This window comes from Limanda limanda, chromosome 6 (genome assembly GCF_963576545.1).
Source record: "Limanda limanda chromosome 6, fLimLim1.1, whole genome shotgun sequence".
Lineage (NCBI taxonomy): Eukaryota > Metazoa > Chordata > Actinopteri > Pleuronectiformes > Pleuronectidae > Limanda > Limanda limanda.
Genome location: NC_083641.1, coordinates 8,298,449 through 8,324,835, shown reverse-complemented (window position 1 = coordinate 8,324,835; position 26,387 = coordinate 8,298,449). Strand labels below are relative to the sequence as shown.

The 26,387-nt window shown below is 40.5% G+C and overlaps 1 protein-coding gene across 2 annotated transcripts in view; it reads left to right on the top strand.

Moving 5' to 3' along the window:
• Positions 1-493: 493 nt before the first annotated feature.
• The window catches only part of sorl1 (sortilin-related receptor, L(DLR class) A repeats containing), a 68,291-nt gene continuing 42,397 nt past the window's right edge, over positions 494-26,387 (top strand). For both annotated transcript variants that reach the window (XM_061073334.1, XM_061073332.1), the window contains exons 1-6: positions 494-805; positions 14,988-15,104; positions 16,435-16,569; positions 17,384-17,545; positions 18,043-18,110; positions 21,166-21,346. In XM_061073334.1, coding sequence (XP_060929317.1) covers positions 494-805; positions 14,988-15,104; positions 16,435-16,569; positions 17,384-17,545; positions 18,043-18,110; positions 21,166-21,346 — 975 coding nt within the window. The remainder of the gene's footprint in view (positions 806-14,987; positions 15,105-16,434; positions 16,570-17,383; positions 17,546-18,042; positions 18,111-21,165; positions 21,347-26,387) is intronic.

Sequence of the window (26,387 nt, the reverse complement as noted above, 5' to 3'; positions counted from 1 at the left end):
TTTCCTCACTCTTGTTGAGGGTTAAGAACAGAGGATTGTCGCATATATGTGCTTTACAAATAAAAATGTATTGATTGATTAATTATTCGCTGTGTGTTTATTTCAAATAACTGTTTGTCATTTCCAGCTATGAGACATAGCTGTATTTGTTGGCATGTGTCTTATTTCTAGGTTGACATATTGTGTGTGTGCAACGTTCGAATGGGTCTCTTTTTTCTTTCATTTTTACATTGTGTTGTTTCTCTTTCGTAGTCAGTGTGTGTGTGTTGCCAATGAACTGGAGTCTCTTAATAAAAGACAGAAGTGTGTGGAGCAGGGGGGGGCATGCGGACTGCTGTTGTCAGAGTGTGCTGGAGGAGGGGAGGAGGCTTGTGCTGTCTGACTTCCCCCCCCCCCCCCCCCCCCCCCCCCCCACGGTGTGTGAGTGCAGCAGCAGCCTGTAGACGGAGCTCTCTCTGCTAATCCAGCAGCGACCGACCGAACGTACACAAACATGGCGACAGCTCGGGCGGCCAGGATGCCGTCGTCTCTCCGGTGCGCGCTGTCCCTGCTCGTCCTCGGGTTCGCCGGGATCCACGCCTCGACCCTCCGGCTCCACCCGGAGCCGCAGCGCCACATGCTGCCTCAGAACACAGGCTTCCACACGGTGGAGGCTAGCGCGGATGCCCCGGACGGAGGCGGAGGTGCAGCGCTGCCCGTGGCCGACCGCAGCACCTCGGAAGGCGGGTCGGACTCGGGCACCTTCCCGCAGCACCGGAGCCGCCGGAGCCCCGGGGACCCGGCCATGCCGAAGGTGTACGGACAGGTAATGTGAAGCATCCCGGGGAGGAGCGAGGGGTTGTGCATGAGAAGCTGGCGAGGATGTGTTCAAGACAAATTACGCAAGCGTCCAGTGTTGTTGTGAAGTCCCATCCTCTCCTGCACCTTATTGTCACTGTGTGTTGTGCGGAGAGAGGGAATCCGAGTGTCTCCAGCAGACTCACAACACCTGCTGGTTCCAGTGGAGCTGCACAACGTCACACTTCAGTACACATGCAGTCAGAGAGATGCACGCCAGCTCGCACACCAGGTTTCCCCTGATGGCGACCTGTCTGTGGTCGGTTCCCTAGGTGAGCACCGACAGCAGGGGGAGAATGACAAGGGGGAAATGGAGGCCGAAGGTCCCAGGAACCCTGTGGGATCCAGGTGCCGTGCTTCCAGGTGTGCGTGTGTCCGCCTGTGCACGACAACATGAAACGACGTGTTTTCGCAATAGAGCAGTGGCGTTCAGCAGAGGGGGAGCCCCGAGGGGAGGGGGGTGCTGGTGCTCAGGGGGACCAGGTCTGAAGATGCTCTCTCCTCTGTCTCCAGAGGACGAGGAGCTGAGACCAACAGGAAAAGTTTGTGTGAAGATGTCAGTTTTCATGACATGGAGCTTGGCGTGTTAAAGGGTGCTCTGCTGAATCATCTCCAACACGCACTGAGTCACACCTCTCAGCAGATGGCTGGCTTCCTTCTCTCATAACAAGCTTGTCATTTTGGAGATGCATAGTTTTTGATGGACAGAATGACCACAAGTTATAAAGGCAGGTTGTATGTATTTGGCTGTTGCATATCTTAGTTACACCATTTGTAACACTTTCTCTGGAAGTTCTTCACCGATACAATGGATTCCTGTCAGTCGGACTCCTTAGAGGTTGTGGGTGACATCAGTGTTGATCTGAAGGGAAGGAAATTGACGTCTAGTTTCAGTCGAGCGTCAGAGTGAAACTGTGAAATTGAGGAACGTAGGTTGTTTGAAAGATAAACAGATTGTCATTAACCCAAATGTAAATATTCATGTGGGCTCAGGGCGTGTAGCTACACTCTACATGCACACAAATTTAGATCTCTTCTGGTTAGACAGCTGACTACTTGTTTAAGCCCAGCATGCTATTTTATAATATTCACTGTTGCTGCTTCTACTAAAATAGTTCTGATCAGCAACTTTCAATTTGGTTTGTTGGTAAAGTTGACAACCACAAGCCTCTGCTTTGAAACAATTATGAGGAAGAAACCTGTTTGTCTGTATCAGTCCGGCCCCCTCTAGCACTACATGAATACACATGGGCTATGCTAAGAGGTTGTGTTCTGCCAGGTTAAGAGTCCAGACACGTCTTGACTGTTTGATAAATAATGGCAAAAAATGACTGGCAAAACCTAATAAGAACTGCATTGAGTGCCCGGACGGTGGACATGCTCAGTAGACAGACTACTTCAGAAAACACCGGTAAGAATAACAAAGTCCACCGAAAGCCATTCTCAACAAAGACGTTGGACGAATGAACAAACAAATGAGTCAGCGAAAGATCTTTATTTACATTGTGCTTTTTACAGTGGATTATTTCCAAGACACACGGCAAACAAACAGGCCGAGTTGTCACAGTAACAGGCCTCACACGTTCTCCTCACAGTTTAAAATCGGAGTGAACGCCTTTGTATTCATCATATATTGAATATTATATATTGCTGTTTTGCCATTTACCAGTGTTACTAACTCATATCAAATATCCCAACGCATGATGAAAGTTCTTTCTTTCTCCACATCACACATTTTAACAGTGGTGTCAATTCTTAAACCAAAGCTGTTTACTTTACTTAATAATAAATAAGTAAAACATTAAAATGTCCACCAGGAATAGGTTTTGAATATGAATAGCTATTTACAGACTGTGGTCTAAGAGTTAATCCTTTTTCAATACATGTTTACACTCAGGTAGATAAACTATACAAGTTGTGCAATAATTTACAATCTATGAAAATTACAATGGACTGAGCCATCAAATTTAAAGGCAATTTCCCCCAGGTATGTTCATTATGATCTGAAAATGTTTTAACACTTCACATAATATAAAAGATCAGTGTCTTCTACACATGTAAGCAGTAACATTGTTAAATGTAGGATTTAACTGCACAACAGCTACTAGCAAAGACAACAGGGTCAGCAAAGCTTGTAATTGAATATCGATGTTGCGCTCTATACTATTGGAGACTAATACAGGTTGTTTTATTCCAGAAGAGGGTCATGTGATAGGACCCTGACAAATCAGCAAAGTTTACATCATGACCGAATCACTAAGCAGTTGTGAGTGTCTACGTCATTGTGTTTAAACACCAGTCTACACTTGAACATGGCCTTGGAGTTCTCGCACTATTTCGGGTCCAGCAGCATTTCCGAACTTTTCAGCTTTTGTGGCTCCAAAACTCTGGAGTAGTGTGGTCACCAGACCTTTTCGTAGCAGTGTTGTGTTTTCAAATTTAGAATTTAACAGTATGGATTTAGCCCCTCTCTCGTCCTCTCTCTCTTCACCACATTTGTGGCCTCTCAAAACATCCATTAAGATTTTACCCTCCCAGGGGCTTTATGTGTGACTTTCTGTATCCTAGTATACCCTAGTATAACGTCCACAGAAAGTCCAGAGGAGATAATGGGAGACCACAGCAGGAGATTCTCCGCAGGATTCCAAAAGCAAGTGGGGGTGTTGATGATGTTTCTAAGAGCCGATGCTGGTTTTGATGTGCTGTTAACAGAACAGGTGATCTCCGCAGTTTAATGTGTAATAGGAAACCTCTGGAGATAATTCAGACCCAATTCTCTGGAGATTCTCTGGAGGTCATGTCTGATAACAGACATACAGTTCTCAGCAGGTAGGCACAGCTGCAATGGCTTTGCTCAGCCCTGTTCTGACCTGGTATTAACATCAGTCTCTGGTGACCACATGTGGACAGCTCCCAGTGCCTCAGTTCACATGTGACCACAAGTCCCCGTCCACGTCTGTGATCAGATCTCCAATGAATCCTCAATGCGTCTGACACCTGTAATTTTCAGCTCTCCATTTGTGGCTCAGTAATCCATGACAGTGTGACACAGTGAGCCAGCACAAACCGTCCCAGGACCCTGAGACTGAAGCAGCTAAAGGCAGCTGCACACAAGGGGATAATTGGACCGATTTTAGACCCAATTTGCCCGTTCTCGACTGGAGGTCACTGTGTGCAGATTATTGGCAAAATCGTTCAGTGTATGTGCTCTGAAGAATATAAGAAAATAAATCTCTTAAATATGTTATGTCTGTGGTCTCCCACGATTTTTGAAATCGGTCAAGAGTGGAAATTGCTCTTATGTGTAATTTTATTATTTACACCTGTGCCTTTCTTACTGTGACATGTCACTGCTGTCATACAGACCTACTTACCAGAGGTAAATACTTTTTGAGTTTTAAATACCTTTTTAAAAGAGATTTCAATATGTGATTTTTAATTTGCCAAATATCCTGAAAACATGTTTCCACTTTTTCATGCTTGCTTATCAAGTTATGGGCAGTCCATGTCAATTTAAATGTAATCCACAACAAATTGTGTGCAAAAAGAAAAGGTGACTGATCTGAACTCGATACTTGATATGTAATCTTTTCATTCCAACATGAGGTTGGAATGCACACAAGTTCACTTTTGCTTCACAATAGATACAGTTGGTGGAGGTGTTCGAACAGGAGCTAACTGGCTAGCTGAAGAGAGGGTGATGCTGACATTGCTGTCATTGTGACTATTAAGTCAAACTAGTCCCTAAGAGATGTTAATATTTCTATATCGTACATTATATATACATATGATTATTTCTTAATGTACTTGTTAAATACCGAGAAGTGAGTTATTTTATAAATGTTGGAGGTGATTCATTGTATCATATAGAACATGTCGCTTTAGGTATATCATGGTTGGCTGAGTTGAATGACTTAGCTTTTTATTTCATTAGCTGTGTTTCCCCTGTTTAGAAATGTACGAGTGGTGCTCAGTTTGCTGCAGGAGAGAAACTTCACTATGAAAAGTCAAACCGCTTAAATCCTCAGATCTGCTGTTGTTTCACCAGCTGTTGCTGCTGCTGCTTTTGTTGTTCAGAGACAGTGTCACGGCTATTCCTGGTGTCCTGGTGTTACAATTACCCCTCTTAATCACCATGTGCTTGAACTAATGTGCAGTGTAAATAAACATTGAGAGGACACACAGAGACTATGCACATTGTACAATACTATTCAGTTCGGATTACACTGCCTCACAATTTATGCCCAGTGTTTTCTGCTAATGTTTAAGGGTTATTTATTGTAATATTGTAACTGAGTGTCGTGCAGGGTTTTTGCAATAACCAGCCTTTTTGTTTGGCTTGCTGTGGATCAAAGCAGCCCAGATGAGAGCTGTGACACTGAACCAAAACCTATCAAGTTGCAGAACACTGAGCTGGAAGACGCTAAAAAGCCCATAAAGGGGACCTGAGGGACAAGTGGACAACATGTAGTACGTCTTTTCACACCTGGCATTAAACTGTGTCTTGAATATCTGACCATTTGTGGTCTGATCTCACTACGTAGTGCAAATTAACACAACTGTCAATCGTGTATACGCGAAAAAGAAATTAAGTTGTTTCGACCCAGATTGAGTTTATAAATGTGTCCGATGACAGTGTCTCTGGGTGTGACTTTGTGTTGGTGCAAGCGAGAAAGAGAGCGTGTGGAGTCAGTACTGAATGAATGAATGAGTGCAGCTATGAGGAAAGATTTGAACAATTTAGGAAAAGTATCAGTCAATATGTGGTGACCAGTGTTGAAGAATAGGACAAGACCTGAATTTGGCACTGTCCAAATTCATCCAGTACCCTGTTCAGTACACCAGTCCTGAACAGGGTCTGCGATTATTCTTTGTGTGTATGACACTAATTACAGCAGATATGTGATAAGAGTGTAGTTGATATTACATGGTTTATCGACAAAGAAATCCATATTGGAATAGAAGATTGTGATCTTTGCAAAGTTCAGTGTCAAACCTTCACTCAAGTTTTGAGATGTTGGAGACAATATAAAGAGCAGCACACAGATCTTCACAGACTGTGAGTGAGTCACAGTTTAAAGGTGCAGGTAGAGTGATTGTCATATTCAACTGAATGACACCACATCACCCAGAGTTGGAGCAGTGTGTGTACAGCAGCATCAATCTCCCAGAAACTGCATGCTCACTCTGTAATCCCTGAACTTGGGCTAGTGGCACAAAAGATGGCCGTGTTCGTGCGTGCGTGTGTGTGTGTGTGTGTGTGTGTGTGTGTTGTACACAGCACCTCTTACATCTGCATTAGTTCTTGCCTCTATTGAGTTTGTGCAGTGACTGTCAGGATGTTTCAAGCACAGCTTTTTGATGTGAATCAACCTCTGTCCACCACTCATTCAGCTTCAGCAAGGACTTGAATATGATATTTACCATTAAGGCCTCTATTCATCACAACAACACGCCTGGCATTAGAACCCTTTAAACATTCAGTGTCATCCCTACAAGCATATGCCAGTTTTTTCTGTCCTCAGGTTTTATTTGGTCTCAGTTTGTTCACACTGACTAAAACCTAAATCTGCTGTGACGTTGTGCAGAGGACAGTGAGGTCGGCGAGGACATTGGCTCGACCGTGCAATCGTCCCTGTCGTCAGAAATACAATGGTGGCTCACGGCACAGGCTAACTCACACATGCAAACTGTGCGCAGCGTCTGGTCAGAGCGCAATCAGCCCTCTTAGCCTGCCAGTCCTGCAGAGATGATGTCATTGTTGTGCTGGCCGTGATGTCCCCTCACACCCCCTTGCTGTTGAATAATGAAGAGCTGAGGAGAGGAATGAGGAGGGTGGGGAGGGAAGCTGCTCTGTTCCGCTGTAACAAACAAGAGCAATTTGTTGCAAATTATGAATTTGTGAAATATTTATGAGAACTATTACAATATCTAACTGAACCACTCATTCATTGAAGGGGTTGACCATGGCCTGAGAGCAGTTAGAGTATTATGAACGTAGGAACACAGCTTTTCCCTCTACAGCAGTGGTTCTTAACCTTATTGGAGGTACTGAACCCTGCAAGCTTCATCAGTGCATTCACCGAACCCTTCGTAATTGGAAAAATAAAATAGGATTTCTTCAAAACATAGGTATATAATTTGTTAGTGCACAAAATGAACCATGCATAAGTTGCACACAAAATCAATGTGTTCAAAGAACAAAACAACCATAAAAAACAACAAAAACATAACTCAATGACTATTTACTGCAAATCAATGGGACTTTTGCTGTTGCCTTTCAGATACAAGTTCAGGAATGCGCGGCTTCACCTTGGCAAGTGCCACTTTCATATCATTTTCGCAACAAAGTCTGTTCCTTTTCTTAATTTTCATGTCTACTATCGAAAAGGATTGCTCGCACAAATACGTTGTAACAAACAGTGTGAGTATCTCAAGGCTTTCTTAGCAATAAGGGGGTGTGGTACGATTTGGTGACACCAGAACGTTGAGAGCGTTGTTGTTCTGAAGAGTTGCTGTTGAAGCTGGCTCTGCTGAATGACGTACAATCACAACAGCCACAAGTCGACTACTGAGCGCACCAAGCAGCACAGATATCAAAGATAAGCAATGTGGCGTGATCAGCTGCAACCAGCTTTATCACTGCGGAGTGTGACGTCACGAATAATACGAGTAGCCTGAATTTCTTTTGTATAACACGTTTTTACTAAGCAACAAAATGTTTGCAATCTGACACGGCGAAGAAAAATTGTGTGTTACCAAATTGTGGGCAGCCAATTTTTTGACGGCCGACAAAAACGGCGCAGACATTGCTAGTGTGAACCGGGCTATACTGTGTGTGTTTTGACCCCTGCCGAAACCCTGAGAGTGACTCACCGAACCCCTGGGGTTCGATCGAACCCAGGTTAAGAACCACTGCTCTACAGTACTTTTTCCGATCGTCTATCATCCATTACATTTATGATTGGTTTTTCCTACGATGATATTTAGGTTATATAACTAACTATAAGAACTATAATGTTATCAAGGTAATTTTTCAAATCTGCAACCTGCTTTCCATTTAAATATATTGGTGGAACAGCATGTGCATCTCCAATAGCAAGATGTAATGATTAGAAATTAATAATTGCGCAAGCCTAGTTGGATCCCAGAGTCCCATATACAGGATGCCGATGTGTCCTTGGGCAAGATACTTAACCCCAAACTGCCCCTGATGGCTGAGCCAGTAGTGTACGAGTAACGTCTGATAGAGAAAAGACTTTACATGGATGTACTCCACGATCGTGTGTGGTAAAACTGTACTGTTAAGTGCTATTTGCTGAAGACCTTGATTGATTTGCAATTGTCTCCAAATCACTTTGGGGTTAAAACCAGACAGTGAGCTCAAGTCCTCCATGCTATAAAATTGGGGTGATTCATTGTTGACATTCATCACAATGTAAAGCCTGTTAGCCCTGCCCTCTCCCCCCATTGCCTTTAAACACAAACCTCTTGTCTTACAGGGATATTATGCCAGTTAAACGGCAAAGATAAACCAACAAACCATTGATCTGATGTTCAAAGTCAGGCGACCTGAATGCATCAATGAATGTCTCAAGATTCTTTTTTTCCTGAAACCACAAAACTTGCCCTGGAAAGGTTTAAATAATTTAATTATACTGGCTGAAGATTACTATGATTTTATGGCAAAAAACAGTCTTGAAATAAACTGAATAATTGAACCACTCCTTCAACAACCTTCAACTGTATTCCAGTAAGCCTGCATCATGCCTTTTACTCACCGTCCCATGGCAGTTATTGTGCTTTGTGAATATTTAACACCTCAAAAACTGTTTGGTGGGGCTTTAAACTGTACCGTTAATAATCAATATACATTACTGAGGCATGCATAACCGATGAAGATGCTTTTTTAAGTGTTGCCAGGAAGCAAACTGAAACCCACGTAGCTAGACAAGTCCGGCAGCTTTTTATTTGGATAAAATCACAAATGAGGAATGCAGCCAGTTTCTCTGCAGCATGTAATGGCTTGTTAGTGAAAAGCAAAGCCTGACACAAATAAGCATGTAAAGGGACGACGTTTGCCATTCAAAGTGATTGCAGGTAGTAATGTGTATGGTGGTAAACCAGATCAAGAGCATGAAAGGCACCGATCGCATGGTTGACTGATGCTCTGGGAAATAAGTGCAAAGTGCCTGGTAGGCACAGACCTCAGGCCTTAATATTGTGAAAAAGTTCTGGTGGAACAATGAAATTCAATCCTAAACGGTAAAGATGGCTAAAGGAATGAATGCGTTAGAAGTTTTAATACTTACAGGCAACTGTGGAAGGTTTTTACTTCAGCAATTATTCCATCTTTTGTCACTTTTTAGATTTCATAATATTCATGTGCTGTATGGTCCTAACCTCTTGACCTCAGCAATGTTAGTAGGTCCTTCCAGCCCAATATATCATCCTTTTATTTTGTGTATATGTACAGTATATTAACATTAAATCCTGCAAACTGTTGCTTTAATTTAAACAAATTTTGCTGTTTTCCTTCAGTCTCCAAATTACTAAATCCTTCTCTTTTCTGAGTGACCTGAGACTGAAAGTGTGAATTTCTGACCCGTGGCTTAGATGATGCTCTGACTATGTTAAACTGAAGGGTGTTTCTAACTGTTCTTTATATGGATAACAAATTTCATGGATATTTCATGAAAAGTAATGATTGTCTTTGCACTCAGCAGCTCTTAATGATTGACATAAATGTGCTGTGAGTAGCTGAGGGTAACACTGGTCTTGGCTATAGCTCGAGCTCCTGAGGCTCACTGGCCCTAAAGGGTCCTTCTGTGCTCTACCTGGTTTCAAGTAGTTAAGATGGACTGGGTTCCTGTTCCAGATGTGTTGCAGGACTTCGTTGCCTCTTTGGAAGCAGTTCAATTCTGCACTCTGTGGAAGAAGACCATTGTCTCTGTGTGAACTGTTAAGTATTTAACTATTGTTTGAGTGAGAGGGTATTGGAACGCATTGGTAAGTAAGTCTTAGATGTGCTACTATATTCAACTTTTTGTTTTAAAACATTTTTTTTTATTGTTAAGTATGAGAAGATCCCTTTTTCTCAATTGAGCCCATGCCCCCCAAACTGTCTGTGCACGTCCCTGCTGTGGATCACAAAGAGTTGAGCTAACCAGACCTGTGGAGCTCAGTCCTCCTCCCTACTTTAGGCTCTAGGCTACATTAGCACAACATATCAGAATTTCTGACAGGACTGTCATAGGCTGAGATGTGCGTTGTGGTTGGAGGCTGCAGGATCTGAAAAGGAAGACAATATGTGGAATAAAAACAAGCATATATCTGCTTTCTTTCTTCAAACTAAAAAAGTCCATTCAGAGCCTGACAGTGTTCTAGGAGTGCAATGCTGAACGAGTGCAGTGCTCTTTTAAGCAGCCTGGATGTATTGTCAGTCCTTACTCTGGAATAAACTTCTAACAAGGATCTTGTTGATTGTGACAGTTTTGGATGACATCCTGCTCTCAGAGATCTTTACTTTATAAAACTATTAATTATTGATGAATTAACCCAAATTCTTGGTACAATTGTGGTATTCAGCTCAGTCTCATAAAAATGAGTCAGATTAAATCAGTCTCATTAATTATTATCCACACATCTTGGTATTTTGATTCATAATTAAAATAAATGGAAGCTATAGTAAATAAGGTTTGAGGATAGTTTTAAATATATAACAACCAAATCTATAATCCTAATTAAATAATAACTTCACCTCTATACAAATCTTTCTATACTCGCTATCAGCTCTGAGACCCCAATGTGGAAATGTACATGTGAGTGAGAGAGTGTGCCAGAGCTGTCTCGACTATTCTTTCTTTTCTGTCTTTTTTCTATTTCTCCTGCCTTGTTTATGAGTTTATTATCAGTTGATGAACATGACAAGATTATCTTCACATTAAAATGTGGCCAGTGGTAATATAAGAAAACACGATCCTGTGGTCTTTGTTCTGCAGGAGGTCATGGGGAACAGCACAGGGATTGAAATAATTTAGTGTACCTGTGGGCTTTATTTATAGAGTAAGTTTATGGGTATGAATGTTTGATATATTGTGTTAGATATACAGACAGATATGGATCCTCAATAAACCCCGTTTATAAAGAGTTCTTCTTGAATTAATGACCACTCAGTGCTTTTCATGACAGATCACATTCACATAGTGTCTCTGTGTCTAGCGCTCGGTCGATCAGTCATGCATCCCATTCACATGCTGCAGTTTTGTGGCTCCGTGTTACGCTCAAGGACACTTTGGCATGAGGACTGGACAAGTGAGAAATTTAACCATCTCTCCACCTCCTGAGCCAAACTGCTTCTGCACAAAGAGCTGTTCACCTGTTTATTCAAAGTTCAGTCAAGCTCCACAATACTTTGACGAGTCTGAGCTGCCAGAGTGCTGGTGGCCTGTTTATTCAAATGTATTCACTTTGAACATATAATATAATGGAATCCAAATCACTCCAAATTAAGCTCTGCACTTTCCTTGGCCATTAACATCACACATTCCATGTATAAAGCCAGAGATATGTACGGTTCATAGGATATGTGAGCCAAAAACAGACAAAGAGAATTCTGTTTTCTTCCAACATGAATTTGGTAGCTGTAGAGTTTGATACCAAACCCCAAACAGCAGGGTTTTATGATACACAAATGTTCCTCATCATGGTCCTGATGTGGATTGGACCTTGTTTCTTCTGCCTCCATTTTAGCCACTACTTACTCGTGAACAGAGCAGTGACTTGCAATGAATGGATTCTCGCAGCTGCAATATGCTGCATCCTGGCAAATAGAACGTACCTCTGCAGTCATCATCATTGTCTTAGATTCATCCCTGATGGTCTGCAGGGCAGCTTTTGCCTTTTTTGCCCGGTCACATCGTGGCCAATGAAGCCTAAAATGAAGAGATTTACTGTTTCAACACCTTGGCCTGACAGACAACCCTGGCTTTTACTAAGGCAGCCCTGAGGGAGACAGAGGAGGCGGAGCACTGGGCTGATCACTGAAGCAAGAGCAGGTTGTTTATCAGGGAAGCTGGCTGCATGACTGCGACTCTGTCATTCCTTTGTTGGAAGTCATGGAGGAAAAGGTAAAATGTGTGTCTTGTTGGTAACATACAGTCAAATCATGCAATGATGCTGGCTTGTTGTTTTCTGGCAACGTCTTCAACACCATGTTAGAGGAAAAAGCCACTCATATCGTCACTCTAATGTCTGTAGTCTAACCATTAGAAGAATAGTTCACACAAAAATATGAATTTACTCATTATCTACTCACCTCCATGCCAATGGAGGGGTGGGTGAAGTGTTTGAGTCCACAAAACACTTCTGGAGTTTCAGGGGTTAACAGTGTAACGTCCAGGTAGCAGCCGAATCCAATGCAACTGAAGATATAAGGGGCTTAGCTTCAGACATAAGAATGGAAATGACCTAGTTTTGAGTCGAACATGAATGTCGTGGCTTGCAGATACTTTGATGACACCACATGACCCTTAAAGTTCATCAGAACTGGCTAAGCTAGCGGACGTTAGCATTTTTTGACGTTCCTTGAATGCACCTCGTTGGAAGATTTCTGCAGACATTAATGCTTTAAAACTTGGTGTAAATGACCTAGTATTTACTCAAATATGAATGTCGGGGCTTGTGGACACTTGGATGACACCACGCAAGCAGCATGGAGGCATGTTATGTTTTTTTTCTGTTTATTTTATGTCTGAAGATAAAAACGTAATATCTTTAATTGTATTGGGTTCGGTAATACCTGGCTGCTACACTGTTTACCCCTGAAACTCACCCACCCCTCAATCGGCATAGTGGTGAGTAGAAAGTGAGGGAATTATAATTTTTGGTTGAACTATTCTTTTAATGATTTCCTACGTTTGAATGTGTTATTGTTGTATTGGGTTAAGGATTTTTGAGGGCTCTGCGGATGGATATATTTATGAGTCTGTCTGTTCATCAGTGTATTTCTCCTTTTCAGGCGACAAGTCTATGGTGGTACAGAATGGAAAAATCCAAACCTTGTTTTATTAAAACAGGCCTAGCAGTTCTTATCATTGTACCAGCAGCTATTCTCAACGGCAGAAATGTCTCAGAATGAATATTGTATTTAACTCAGTTTCCGAACGGCCCACATTGCCAAAATTTTAGTGATGTCATCCACTTCATTGTTGTGATAGTGGAAGATACAAAGCAGAATCGGGTCAGACGTGTCTGATCACAGCTGACAGGGGTAGCAAAGATACTTGTTGTTTACTCCGCTGGTAGGAAAGTGCAGAAAAGGGCTTTGAAGCAAAAAAAAAGAAAGAAAAAGAGTCCTTTTACAGGCCTGGCTCTCGGAGAACCATCAATAAAAGATAATGCAAGGAAGGCAGTGTGGAGATGAGATGGCAACGCGGTGACAATGAAAAAGATGAAATAGCCCATTTCTTCTCAGTGATCCATGTCCCCGACAGGGAGGGAGATGAGAGTATGTGTCAGAGCAAGCTGAAGCATTAGCCACCATATACGTACAAGGAATTATATACATGAAATTTGACCATATGCATAGGCACATAGTGATGGAGCTTGATCAGCCAGATATGGTTTGGTCGTTTGGTCGTCTACATCTTTTATGGTCAGCTAATAAAAAAAGCACTGAACATTGAATCGATCCTTCCAGCAAGTATTGTTTGTGTAGCTCAGTTTCTATCTGTCATAGAGCTCCATTGTTGTCCACAGACTATTAAAACATCTAGGAGCCTCACGGTTGCACTGGGTGACATTTATTTTACTATCTATACACACCCACACAATCTCCTCCAGTTTGAGTCACATTTGTTATGGATCAACTGATTCATAAAATTACTGTGCCTTAAAAAAAAGAAAACAATGTGTCTGTGATATGTTTTAAATGGTAAATTGACTGCATTTAAGTGGCGCTTTTCTAGTCTTATCGACCACTCAAAGTTCTTTACAGTACAAGTCACATCAACCAATTCACGCACACATTCAAACACCGTTTCTATACACAGAGCTTTTTCTATCACACATCATTCACTCTTTTCAGTGTCCTCCCCACCGATCTTCCGGCTAGTGGATGACCTGCGCTTACTCCTGAGCCATAAAGCAGCCAAACGATTTACATAGTCAGTAAGAGGTAGTGGACTTGGCACTGAATGCCATAGATGGAGTAGACGACATTGGAAGAGTTGGAAAAAAATAGTGTTTCCATTGGTGAATGTAAGATAACACCGGCCTTATCCTTTAAGACTGTGAATATAGTAGTTGCATTTTTATTGAGCCGCGGCATTCAAAGACTCTTCTTCACTTTCAGTCTCTGAGCTGTAATGCGGCTTCAAAGTGAGCCTGTGTAGCATTTACTGGCTGAGGCTATGAAGTGGCAACTGTGGTCTATTGTTGAACACATAAACATAGTGTGAGTAGAGAATGACATTTTCCTCCAAAAGCTAGACCACATCAAAAATATATTTGGCAGTAAAATCTGTGGAATTGTTTTATTTATTTATTTTATTTCATTTTCTCCTCCGCAAAGGGAAGATGGTGTTATTTCTCCTTTCAGATATTCCTTGATGGCCATTTGCACAACTAATATATTTTGATTTAATCCTTAAAGGTTGAATCCATTAAATCCTACATTTTCTGCTTTCTTTTGTCATGGTTTCTTTCTTTTTCCAGAACTTTGCAGTATAGCTCGGTTGATATTTTGGCTGGTTAACAGTGGTTATAAATGACAGTATGATTTCCCCACTTTAAATTGAACATTCTTTATTATATTATTATTTGTTATGATGATTGTTGTTTTTTATGTTTACAGATAAATCATGTAGAAGGTATTAATGCATTTATGTTTATAAATTTAAACTACAAAATGTTTATTTTCGTAATTAAACTTTTGGTTTTATTTGTTTTCTATTTATTCATAATTATATAATATATATAGTTATAATTATATTATCGTATGGTTTTGATAACATTTTAAGAAACACTGTCAGTTTTCTGTGTAGCAAAGATTAATCTCACATTGGTTGGAGGGGAGGTTGTGTGCAGTGTTTCCAATCTTGCCTTTTCCCTGACATGCATATTCACTTCCACCTGTTTTTGTCCTGCAGGCCAACCTGAATGACTCGCATAACCAGATGGTGGTCCACTGGGCTGGAGAGAAGAGCAACGTCATTGTTGCCTTGGCCCGAGACAGCGCTGGAGCCACAGGGACCAGAACCAGCTCTGTAATTAACCAATGCAAAAAACAGATACAAGTTCAGACTAGCTAGCATGCTCATGGCTCAAACATACAATAGCTACAGCCTCACGTACAGTGCATGCTCTCTCATTGATCTAACGCTCTCTTTTTAACATAATCTTAATCTTAGTAAACAACAAGCGCAGCAGAATGTGATTGTGGTCACACTGGTTTCACTTGTTTCTCCTGTTGCTGGTGATGTTATGATTGTTGAGCATCTGTTCTACACCGTATGAACATTTCATACAAAAGCAGACTGTAGATGTTGTGCGGTTGTTTCCTCTATTTCCTCCCTCCCCAATCTGAGCTGCTGCGTACTTCCCTTAACTTAAAATAGGCTATGAAATGGTTTCCCTGTGATGTTTAAGTTCAAAACTAGTATATATTACTTTGGAAGCAGTCATTTTGTTTTATAAAACATTTTCAACTATGAAAAGGTTAATTTCCATGTTTAACGTTTTTAAACATGTTTCCTGCTTGTGTTTGATTACCACGGATCAATCATACTAGGTCATCAAATGTGGATAACACTAAAAAGAACCGTTTCGGGTTTAAAAGCCAATATGTGTCAAACATAACATCCAACCAATGGACTGGATCATAAAGACATCATTTTTATTTTAAATTCAAAGGATATTTCAATTAGACCTTGTCTCACACATATATAGATGTAACTCTATCTTTAAAAGCCAAAATGTTGACAACATTTGACATTTAAATATTAAATTGTCTCCTCAGAAATTAAGGAAAAGCCTCAGCATGTTTACTCACAGATGAATGGGATGATTTCACATTTCAAAGAGAGCTATAATGTGTGTTTGTTTGTCCACAAGAAGTAATAGAATAATTCTTTCAGTTAATAATAATTTCAGTTCTGTACAAGTCAATGATGTTTAGGGAATTTCTTCAAATTTTTATCAGCTCTCACTCCGACTCAAAGATTCACTGATTAGATTTCAGTGGTCTAAAGTCAAAGTGATCTCACATGAGTCTGAAAACTGCGCTGGTTGGTGGAAACATAAAACCACAGGGCTGCAATTCTAGTTACTCATTATCTAAAATCACTATGTTGCTGTAAAAACAAATTGTTCAGATCTAATCTATATGCTGAAATGTAGAGCCATAGGTAATGTAAAGATACTGTGCCTTACATTGTACTTGAGGTCACCTTACAGCGCATGATATTCCGAATTAAAACATAGCATCCCCAGCACTGCCAGCACCAGGGATAAAACATTTGTAAGACAGACACTATGTGTTACCAGGGAGACGACAAAGTGTAGGTGCTGATTACTTCCTCTCTCCATTGTCTCCAGGTCTACTTGTCCTATGATTACGGGACCACTTTCACGCTTGTCTCAGACAAGTTCCAGCTGTCAGGGCCCAAGTTCAAGGAGGGCAGCAAGCAGGTCATCTCTCAGTTCTGCCACAGTCCTGCAGACAACAGGAGGGTAAGTCACAGCCGGGGACCAGTGGCTACGACAATCAAAAAAAGCCAGAAGAAAATACAGGCTACATGTTTTATCTCCATATCGGAAGTAGTCTCCATATATACTAACACACTTAAAACACATATGATTTGATGTTTCTCAAGTATCCTACAGTGATGATACAGAATTTACTTTTTATCTAGAATTTTGGGAGTCTGTTTGCAAAGCCTTTAATACCTCACATACTTCCCATGGCTCATTGAAAGTGCAAATTGAGTTAAATTTAAACATTTGAAATATGTTCTACATATTCTACACATTTATTTATTATGAGAAATGCAGTATCCAGTGTCTTTGCAGAAGTACCCATAACAAGGACTTTAAGTCTCTCTCCTTTTCAAATCTATGTTGTCTGTGGTGATCTCCACAACATGATGGAAAGCAATACTGAAATGCCGGAGCATCCCTCTAAAGATCATTAATAACAGTAATTCTACCCTACGTCTTTTGAAATTTCCCATTGGTCTATGGCGATTCTGCCTTTACTCAGTGAAACTGCACTGTGCCCTGATTATGCATCATTGAGAGGTTACTGGGAATACAGTGACACAGCACATTGAAGCCAGCTGAGATAAGTGGGATTAGTACACTTCAATTACCTAATCAAACTTTGTAATGAGACTGGGGAATAATACACTCTTTGTGTAAGAATCTCTTATACTTTATAGAATATTTTTGTCAAATGAGTTTAAAAATGACAGCACGCATTATTTCTGTCTGAAATGTCTCATGACTTGTCTATGTGTGTGTGTGTGTGTGTTTTCTTCCTCTTCAGTACCTTTTCGTAGACTCCACCAACAACTACCTCTGGAACACGTTTGACTTCTGTAAGAGCGTCCAGGGCTTCTCCCTGCCCTTCAAGCCAGTAGACCTGCTGCTCCACAGCAAAAGATCGAACCTGGTGCTGGCCTACGACAGCTCCCACCCAAACAAACAGGTAAAGACCGCTTCTGTCTTCATGGAGTGAAGTCTAATCTTGGTATTATTTATAGGTGCACTTTCTTTGTGCTTTTTAATATATTTTTGTTGATAGCTAGACAGCCAACCTTTGCATTAACCAACCACTACTACAAAACATATACCTACATTTATTTATGTCATAATAAGTAAATTCATTGTCTTGTTCCAATGAATTTAAGATGTATTCTGCTCCTCTTGAGCTGCTATTGAATTTTTCAGCACGGTTTGATTAGGTGCTTTGTGTTGAGTCTGTGGTAACCAGGAAAAGAGATGATTGGTTGCTTAGATTTTAGCATGTAAGCTGTTTTGGTTTCATTGTCGAGTTCAAGCACAAAAGTGCCAAATGGCTCGCCAGTGTACTTGTCACAAGTGAAAGAGCCAAAGCAAAGGAATGAGCTTGACCTACATTTTTACATTGCACCCCTCCTTCTTCTTTTTCACTTCTTCACCCTCTCTCCCTTCCTTCCCCTGCAGCTGTGGAAATCAGACGACTTTGGGGAGACATGGGTGTTGATCCAAGAGCATGTGAAGGCCTACTTTTGGTAAGAGAACCCCTGATCACAGAGGTGCTGTTCAGACCTGGTATTAAGATCCATCTCAGGTGATGTGATCACGAGAGGACAACTCTCGGTTCATCAGTTCACACCTGGTATTAGAAGGTGTCTCCAGTGACCGCTTGTGATGAACCTCACATTTTGCTTATATACAAAAGAACATCTGCATCCTTTTAGCACGACTGCATGACTCACAGACTGCCTTTTAGGACGGGGAAGTAAATGGGTTCATTATTTGCTGTAAAGAGAAACCAATTGATGTTTTTAATTTGATGCCCTAACATAATAAGATTTAAATGAGGAAATGGATCGTAAATCGTCTCTATAAACCACTTCCAAAATTATCTTTATCGTGACTATATTATTTTGCAGTGTGCAATGTTGTTGCAACAAAGACGCTGTGAGGTGACAATTGGTTTGTGTTTATCCACAATTCTAAGACTAAATTAAAGTTTTAATACATCTCCTTTCCAAGATCCCCAACTTTCAGCTACACCTCTTCAAATTCTCGACACTTTGCACCAGGAGTTCAAGAGGGAATAAATGGTACTTCTGAAAATGTGACACATTGCAGATAGAGTCATGCACTGTTTAATTGGCTACATATATTCACTAAAAAGCGTGACAGTGACCTTGCAGCTTCAATCATATTTTAATTCTTTATGTTTTATGAAACACAACACGACTCACTGCGGTCAAATTGAGTTTGATCGGGTCTCTGTGGGAGAGATCTGAATTTCAGCATAAACAGACCACTAGTATTTGCCTCTGAACCAGAGAAAAGATCGACCCTGCAGTGAATTCAAATAGTTTTAGAATTAATAGAGTTGTATAGTCTGATTTAACCTCATTTGATAAAGACCAAAGCATAGTTTATAAGTATTTATTTATTTAGTATTCAGATGAATAAATGTCTCCCACCTCTGGTCTCTGCATGTGCGAGTGGAGCTGCAGGTCAGTGGTCTCATGGAGATGCAGGTCTCCTTCACTGCTGCTCCTCAGCGAAACAAATGACTGATTGTTCTGTTAACGACCTTTTGTCACTTATGAAAATACAGACACACAGTCTACCTGGACACACCAACCTTCACAACCCTTCATGTTCTTTTAACTGTGGAATTGGGCACCTTAATATCATTTGAATAGTGTGGAATCCAACTCCTTTTTTATATTAGAAGAAGTGTTAAAAAACCACACAACAAATTGTATTCACAGGAAACTCTGGACTGAAACTGGAGTAAATAGAAGACATTTAATAAAAGCTAAATGTTCACCACAAAATTAGAAGTGAATTTATAAAATATGTACACGCAAATGTTCTGAACTTCTCACATCAGACGCAGGCAAAATAGCCTTTATCTGAAATAGTTGAAAGGAATATTTGTTACTGCATAGTAACTAAATAAGTATCACCCCTTCAAGAAATATATGTATTTGTATCCTACTAACCACAATCCTGTTAAATAACGGACAAATTCAGATAAAAGGTAACCTCATTGCCGGAGGTTCACAGGCGAACTTTCTGCTGATCAACAGGTTGAATGGTTGTTGATGTCAAAGCAATGAAAGTAAATTATGTGTAAACACTGAGGGCAGCTACAGTGACTATAGGCCTTGTCTTCAATGCTTAACCGTAAGCTGTGATTCAGCTGGCTACACTTCCACCAATATGAAACAAGATGTTGGGGCCACAGCATCGACCCACTCTGTTCTCACTGCTAAAACACAGACTTCTGACAATTGACAGAATGTTGTTTCAATATATTCTGTAGTTTGATTGATTGGTGGAAGCAAACAACATAAAAAAAGAGAAAATTAGAAAACAATGTTGAAAGGGTAAATATGTTACTAAGCACTAATGTGTGGAAGCATTTTGGATTATCATGAATGGATAATTAGTAATTCTCTATTAACCTAGATGTAAATATTGTATTTATCCCGATGTAAATGTACCTGTGAGGTCACAAACTTTGGGCCTGCAAATTAACATAAAACTTGACTCTTGGCAGCTCAGTGTAATGAGGGGGATATTTTCCTACAAAACCATTTCAGTAAAACAGTGAATGAATGACAAACAAGAGGCGGAAGGGCGTTTAAGAGGCGTTTAAAAAGGGGCACAGATGAATTCAAAGGAAGGGACAGACTGGGAATAGCTCTCCAAGCACTCTCCGCCCAGACAGTGTCCATCAGCTGAACAGGGCTCTTTGAGAGAATGTCACAGAGGCAGAGCCGAGCCAAGACACTGCTCTCTCTGTTCGCCTCTGAAGACTCTGGAGGAAAACACACTGATTTGGAAGGCAGAAGAAGCCGTAAATCGACTTCATTCATTCTGTCCGATTCTCTGCGCAGTGGCTTTTGAGCAACCCCAGTCATAAATAGTTTGACTATGCTGTTTGTCAAGGTTGACCGATAGACAGATATTTTCAGTTTAATAATCAAGTCGCAGACATTTATTTTCTTGCAATTTGCCCATTTCTGGAGCAGAAAATGACAAGGACACTTTGTCAGTGTATAAAGCTTCTGAAACAGCTCAGTGGAGGCCAGAAACACTCAGTTCTTTTAGACGGTGTATTTAAAGTGGTGTAGAAGCCTCTCAGGAGTTCTTGAAAGTTCAAGCTGGAAAGATTATTTACATGTTGAGCAGCCTGTTTCTAATAGTTAATCTCACACACCTTATTTTATATGTTATCTTCTGGTCTCACTCTGCTGTTTTGGTTGAAACTGTGATACATCTGTGGTTGTACAGTGTTGTTTGTGAGTGTTGTGTATTCTGGACAACAGCGTGCAGAGAGCACATGACCGACTGTAGACGAATAAGCAACAGCTGAAAAACCTTCACTCATTTAATGCTCAGCAAGGTAGCAAATGGATGTACATAGAAATATGCAAACAAAAAACTAAAATGGCTTTGTTTCAAGAAGAATTGGCCGACCAACATCTTTTATCTCCCTCATCTGCCCTTGCTTTTGTAATGCCTCTTCTAACATACTTCCCATCCTCCCTCTGTTACCCTTTCTCTTCCTCCCTTCTCCAACCATCTCAGGGGTGTGGAACCCTATGACCCCTCCACCACAGTGCTGGTCCAGAGACACGAGCCCCAGGGAGTCTCCACTATTCTCAGCAGCACCGACTTCTTCCAAAGTGAACAGAATCGCAGAGTGATCCTGGAGCAGGTGGACAGCTTCCAGCTCCGAGACAAGTACATGTTCGCCACCACCACCAGGGTAAGAGAGAGAGAGAGACGTAATTTGTTGGTAAATATATATGAAAAGTGCACAGTATATTTTATTTTGATTAAAATCAGTATGATGTTTACAAAGAATGTTTTGAGCATATAAAAGTCAGATGGCTACAATGTTATTAGATACAACCCAAACCAACCTTTTGTCTGTTTGTTCCTCTGGGTACATATTCAATGAATTAGATCAAATGTGTTTATTATTAGTAAGTGGATTTGTGGCACATTTTTTTTATTTGAGAGAGCCAGACTCACTCTCAGTCTGTATGCTAAGCAGGACTAATCATAATCATACCCTAGCTCCATTTCCTAAATGTTATTTAATGACATAGAATATCAAGTTGAAAGTCAGGTAATACTGCTCAGTAACCCTGAAAATGTAAACTATCAATAAATTCGCAAAGTGAAGTATGGTCCTGCTAAAAGAAACTCCAAAATGATTGTACATGAAAAGACAGTGTTTGTACATAAGTATCTATTTCTAATGTTTCCCATAAATTTAACTTGACATTTATACATATACCATATTTAAATAGAGGATATTATAAGGTTGTGATGAAATCATTTTTAGTTTAGGAACGGAAAATGTCCGTGTAGTTCGCCCTGAGTATAGCTGGCACGTTTGAACAGCGTTCACTGTTACAGATTGAAAGTATTTTGATCAGGCCGGCCCACGAATCCTTGGCAGTACTTCTGAGTAAAAGCAAAAAAACAACTGAACTGGGAAATGATAAAGCTGGAAAGTATTGGTGGTAGGAGCTGGAGCAAATTAAAAGAAAAGGCCTGGGTATTCTTTTATTTTTTCTTTGTGTTGTCACTCCTTATTTCTCTGTATTGTTGCAGAGCAGTTTTCCTGTGGTTAGCTGGATATCGTTTCCCACTAAAAACCCTATTTAAGCTGCACCGGTTGTGAGAAATGTAATGTAGCATCTTAAACAAGGCGTTTCCTACTGATCCTACTGTGTACCTGCATGCATTTTTAAAAGCCGACATTGTATTACAGCAAAGTGAAGCACTGTACAAGGTAACCACTTTCACACTTCAGCATATTCTGCTGAGTGTAACGGATGTTAGATCAATATTTGGCTGGAGGCAACTTGAAACACTGTATGTTTGTCGTAGTTAGTCAGTGTTTGGGTAGTGGAAGCCTCATTTAGGCAACTGACAAATGGAGCCCAGGGTGAATATGATTAGGATCTCACCTCCTCCCTTAAACATCCTGCTCTGAACAGAAATGCTTTCCTCCTTGTTGCATGTTGGCTTTGCCGCGGGTTGACTGCAGCCTGTGGCCGGCAGTTGTTTGTTAAGAGAGTTCAGCTGGAAAGGATCAAATTTTTTTGGGAGATTATTGGTACAGGGACTGTTCTGTCCCACTCGTTTTCATCCAGTTATGTGTTTGATCACTATAAGCAGTTTCCACTTCACAAAACTCAGGTAAATGCAGGTTGAGATGTAGCTGCTGCACAGTAAAAGTCAAATCAAGATGTTTTGGCTTCACGATTGGGGAGCCCTTAAGTTATTCAACTTTAAACACAGTCATTGGTCCAACCATCAAGGGCAACCATGTTGATTTCTGATCAGGATTGCTTCACAATGAGAAATAACCTGAACAAAGTTACGTTACCGTAATACCAGACTTTTTGATAAATAATCACTTAAATCAATTATGGCATAATTGCTTGTCTGCATTGTTTGCATCTCCTAGTCTACATTGATTTGTTTTCTTCGTGCAACAACTATTTCAGGTATTTTGAAATAATAGCAAAAATTGTTTAGGTGCTAGTTTCTCTAAACTAGGGGACTTTATTTTTCTGATGAGAGCATCATCAAACCTGTTCTCAGTGTGGGAGAAAAAGTTCAGTTCAGTTCAATGTTTGACCAAATAATCCTTGCAAAGTCCACCTACTATTTTAAATCTATCTCATGGTATTCTCTCTAGTGGACATTTTTCACAGATGATTTTGTCAAAATTTAATTTGACTCTTCATACAAATCTTAGTTTATCCAAGTTAGTGCTCATTCCAAAATCTCCCTTATCACAAGACAGATAGAAGCTCTGTGCTATATTAAATCCCAAAGTGTGCAGATGAGAGAACAAACCTTAAATTAGCCTGTGGCCTACTACAGATGATGAGCTCAGAGGACCAGAGGGCAAAGTGAAGCTGCCAACACTTGTCTGACTTGTTTGTCTTGGTTTTCTCTCTCTTGTCTTTGCTCTGAAATGTACATTACTAAGCATTTCATCAGTGCTCCATGTTATGAAAGCAGTCAGCAGGGAGCACTAAACAGTAATGATAGTATACAGATGAACTAAGAGGCTGAAATGTAGACTTAGCAGTTATCAGAGGTGGATTCAGGGACCCAAAGATGAAAGATGGTTGTTGAGTCAGAACTCAAAGTATTTCTGTGCTGTGGTCTTTTTTTTCTTCCTTTTCTTTCATCAACCTAGAAAAACAAATATAAACTGTCATAGCTTCCTGTTGTGTTACACCAGTAACTTGGATGACAGTAATAGGTCAATAGAAAAAATAATTGTATTGCTTATAAAGGTTCTTCTTTCTAGGCTTATCTCAAGTCTACCAAAATCATTTTTCTGCTGATGTGACAATGTTGGCACCATTCTGAACTAAAACACTTTAGGTTATTCACTCAATCCCAATGTGGACCAAAGTGACACCTAAATGAATGAATGTCTGTGATTAATTGAACCTAAAAAAAAAACATTTACAACGAGCAGAGTCAGCAGGACTTGATTGAATGAATGCGCACAGCTATGAGGATAGATTTGACCAATTTAAGAAAAGTATCAACCTTCATGCAGTGATCAGTGTTGATATTGTGGACGGGGTATTTGCTTAGGCTGCATGATATGTATACATGTATGGTAGATATTATTTGACCTTGTCATTAAAATCACGACTATACTGTGGATTGCAAAGTCTTACTCTCTTCATTCCCAATGTAAGGATAAATGTTTCATATTCAATTTATTGGGCTTGATCCTTGTGTTGACAGTTGTATATATTACCAGTACTGTCTTTGTGTTTGCAGATTATGTAGACTCAACAGTGACATATATTGGTTCTTTTAGTTCTTTAATATAGTTTAATTTTTTTCACATTCATACTCCGTCAACAGGGAAGAAACTGTAGCTTTCTTTTTTCTACATATTCTACCATTATTTAGACAAGGAGATGTCACACATATAGACAATGCTGCAAGAGCCTTTTACTGGACCAGGAGTAGGATGTTCATCACTGGCAGAGTCAACCACCTCAATCCAGCAGGGCAGGTGTGGGACTGACTTAAAATCCGACCGAAAGTTGTTGAGGTCTTGCAGAACGTGAGAGTGAAACAGATTCAACCCCAATTGTTTGTTTGGAATCAAGATTATTGACCTAAGTTTCTAATAACTAAACATGTTGTTTTTATCCACTAAAGGAGGAGAGCTGTAGCTACAACTAACAACAAGTGAGCAACACAGATAGTCCCCCCACACTTTGTTCTCGTGTCTCAGGCTGATTAGACATACCAGCACTCAAGCCTTGTTGGCCATTTAGTTATTTATTAAGAAAAAATCTCTCATGTTCATGATGCCTTCATTTTTAATCTATGTATTTGGGGCCGTATGTCTTCTGGGAGTATAGGGAAGTTATTGTTTCCAGACCTTGACTTGAGGGGTTGTGGTGCCTATTGACAACTATTTCAGCTATCTGGGAAACAGATCACCGGTAAAGCTTTGTTGGTGGGATTAAGACAAGCCATCGCCTAGGCAGCATAGCTAGCCAGCTGCCTTGCAACATTCATGAGCAATAGTGATAGTGAAAAATTAAGACAAGCATAATCCTATTTTAATAGGATTAGAATAATGGAATATCACAAGGGCTCTTGGCAGTGCCGAGCTGCTCATGCTTATTAAAGAGCCATAAATGGAGGGTTTATCTAACAATAGGGATCTTGAGGAATAGAGTACTAATCAGACCTAAAGGACCCCAGCCTTTGGTCCCATCAGTTAGACCTGGGGGAGATAGCTGCTTTAATAGATGTAATGGGGGTGTTGATAAGGCACCACCCTGCTCTTACCAGTTACTGTATCTGTGAGTCATACTGTATATTCCTTCCCATTTCAATCACAGATCTTTCTACGAAAAAAAAAGGTCTCTGACAGTAAAAACAAGAAGTGGAGACTGGAGGAAGGATCAAAGCGAAGACATTCCTGTCAATTTGCATATTATTGCTCCATTTGGTAGAGTAGAGTTTGAATTTGATATAAAGCCAAAAACTAGAGAGCTGAGCCAACATCCCACCTTTTCACACTGTTAGTTAGAAATGGAAGAAGAGAAAACCAAATAAGTTGTACAGTGTATGGCACATTATCCGCTTACAATTCAGTCTGAAAATTGGAACCATTTACCAGACCTCAATAGAGGGAAACTTGCATAGTATCTGCAAACTGGTTTGCTGTTATTTGATGTAGTACTCGTAGGGGAGTGTTTTCATCCACTATTCTATTTATTTTAAAATGATAAAATTGTTAGCATGAAATCATCTACAGAGGTACTCGACATCCTCTTGAGCAGAGGGATTGCATTGTATGAAAGATGAGACGTGTTGACATTATAGTGTATTACAAGCCAATCTGAATAACAGCATTGTCAGAGGTGCATTCAGCCAGTGGATCATGAAGATGTAAGATGAGTCCTGAGATACGGGCTGGGATGGAGCAGAAAGCCAGCCTGATTGCCAAAGCTGTAAAGTACATAAAGGTCTAATGGGATTCAGTCTACACCAAGGGATTGAAACAAAGCACTTTGCCTCAGAGGTTTGACTCGTGACATTTCCGAATCATTGCGGTGTAAGTGCAGGTACCTTTTTGTCAGGATGAAATGTCAGCCTTAAGTAAGAGATGTCGGTGAACACACGCTCCTCCTCTCGGCTAGTCATTAACAAATGACACCCTGTTGCTGTCTACAGTGAGGGACTGGAGCTATCTCTATGGCTTTGCAGGTGACAAGGAAATATACAGG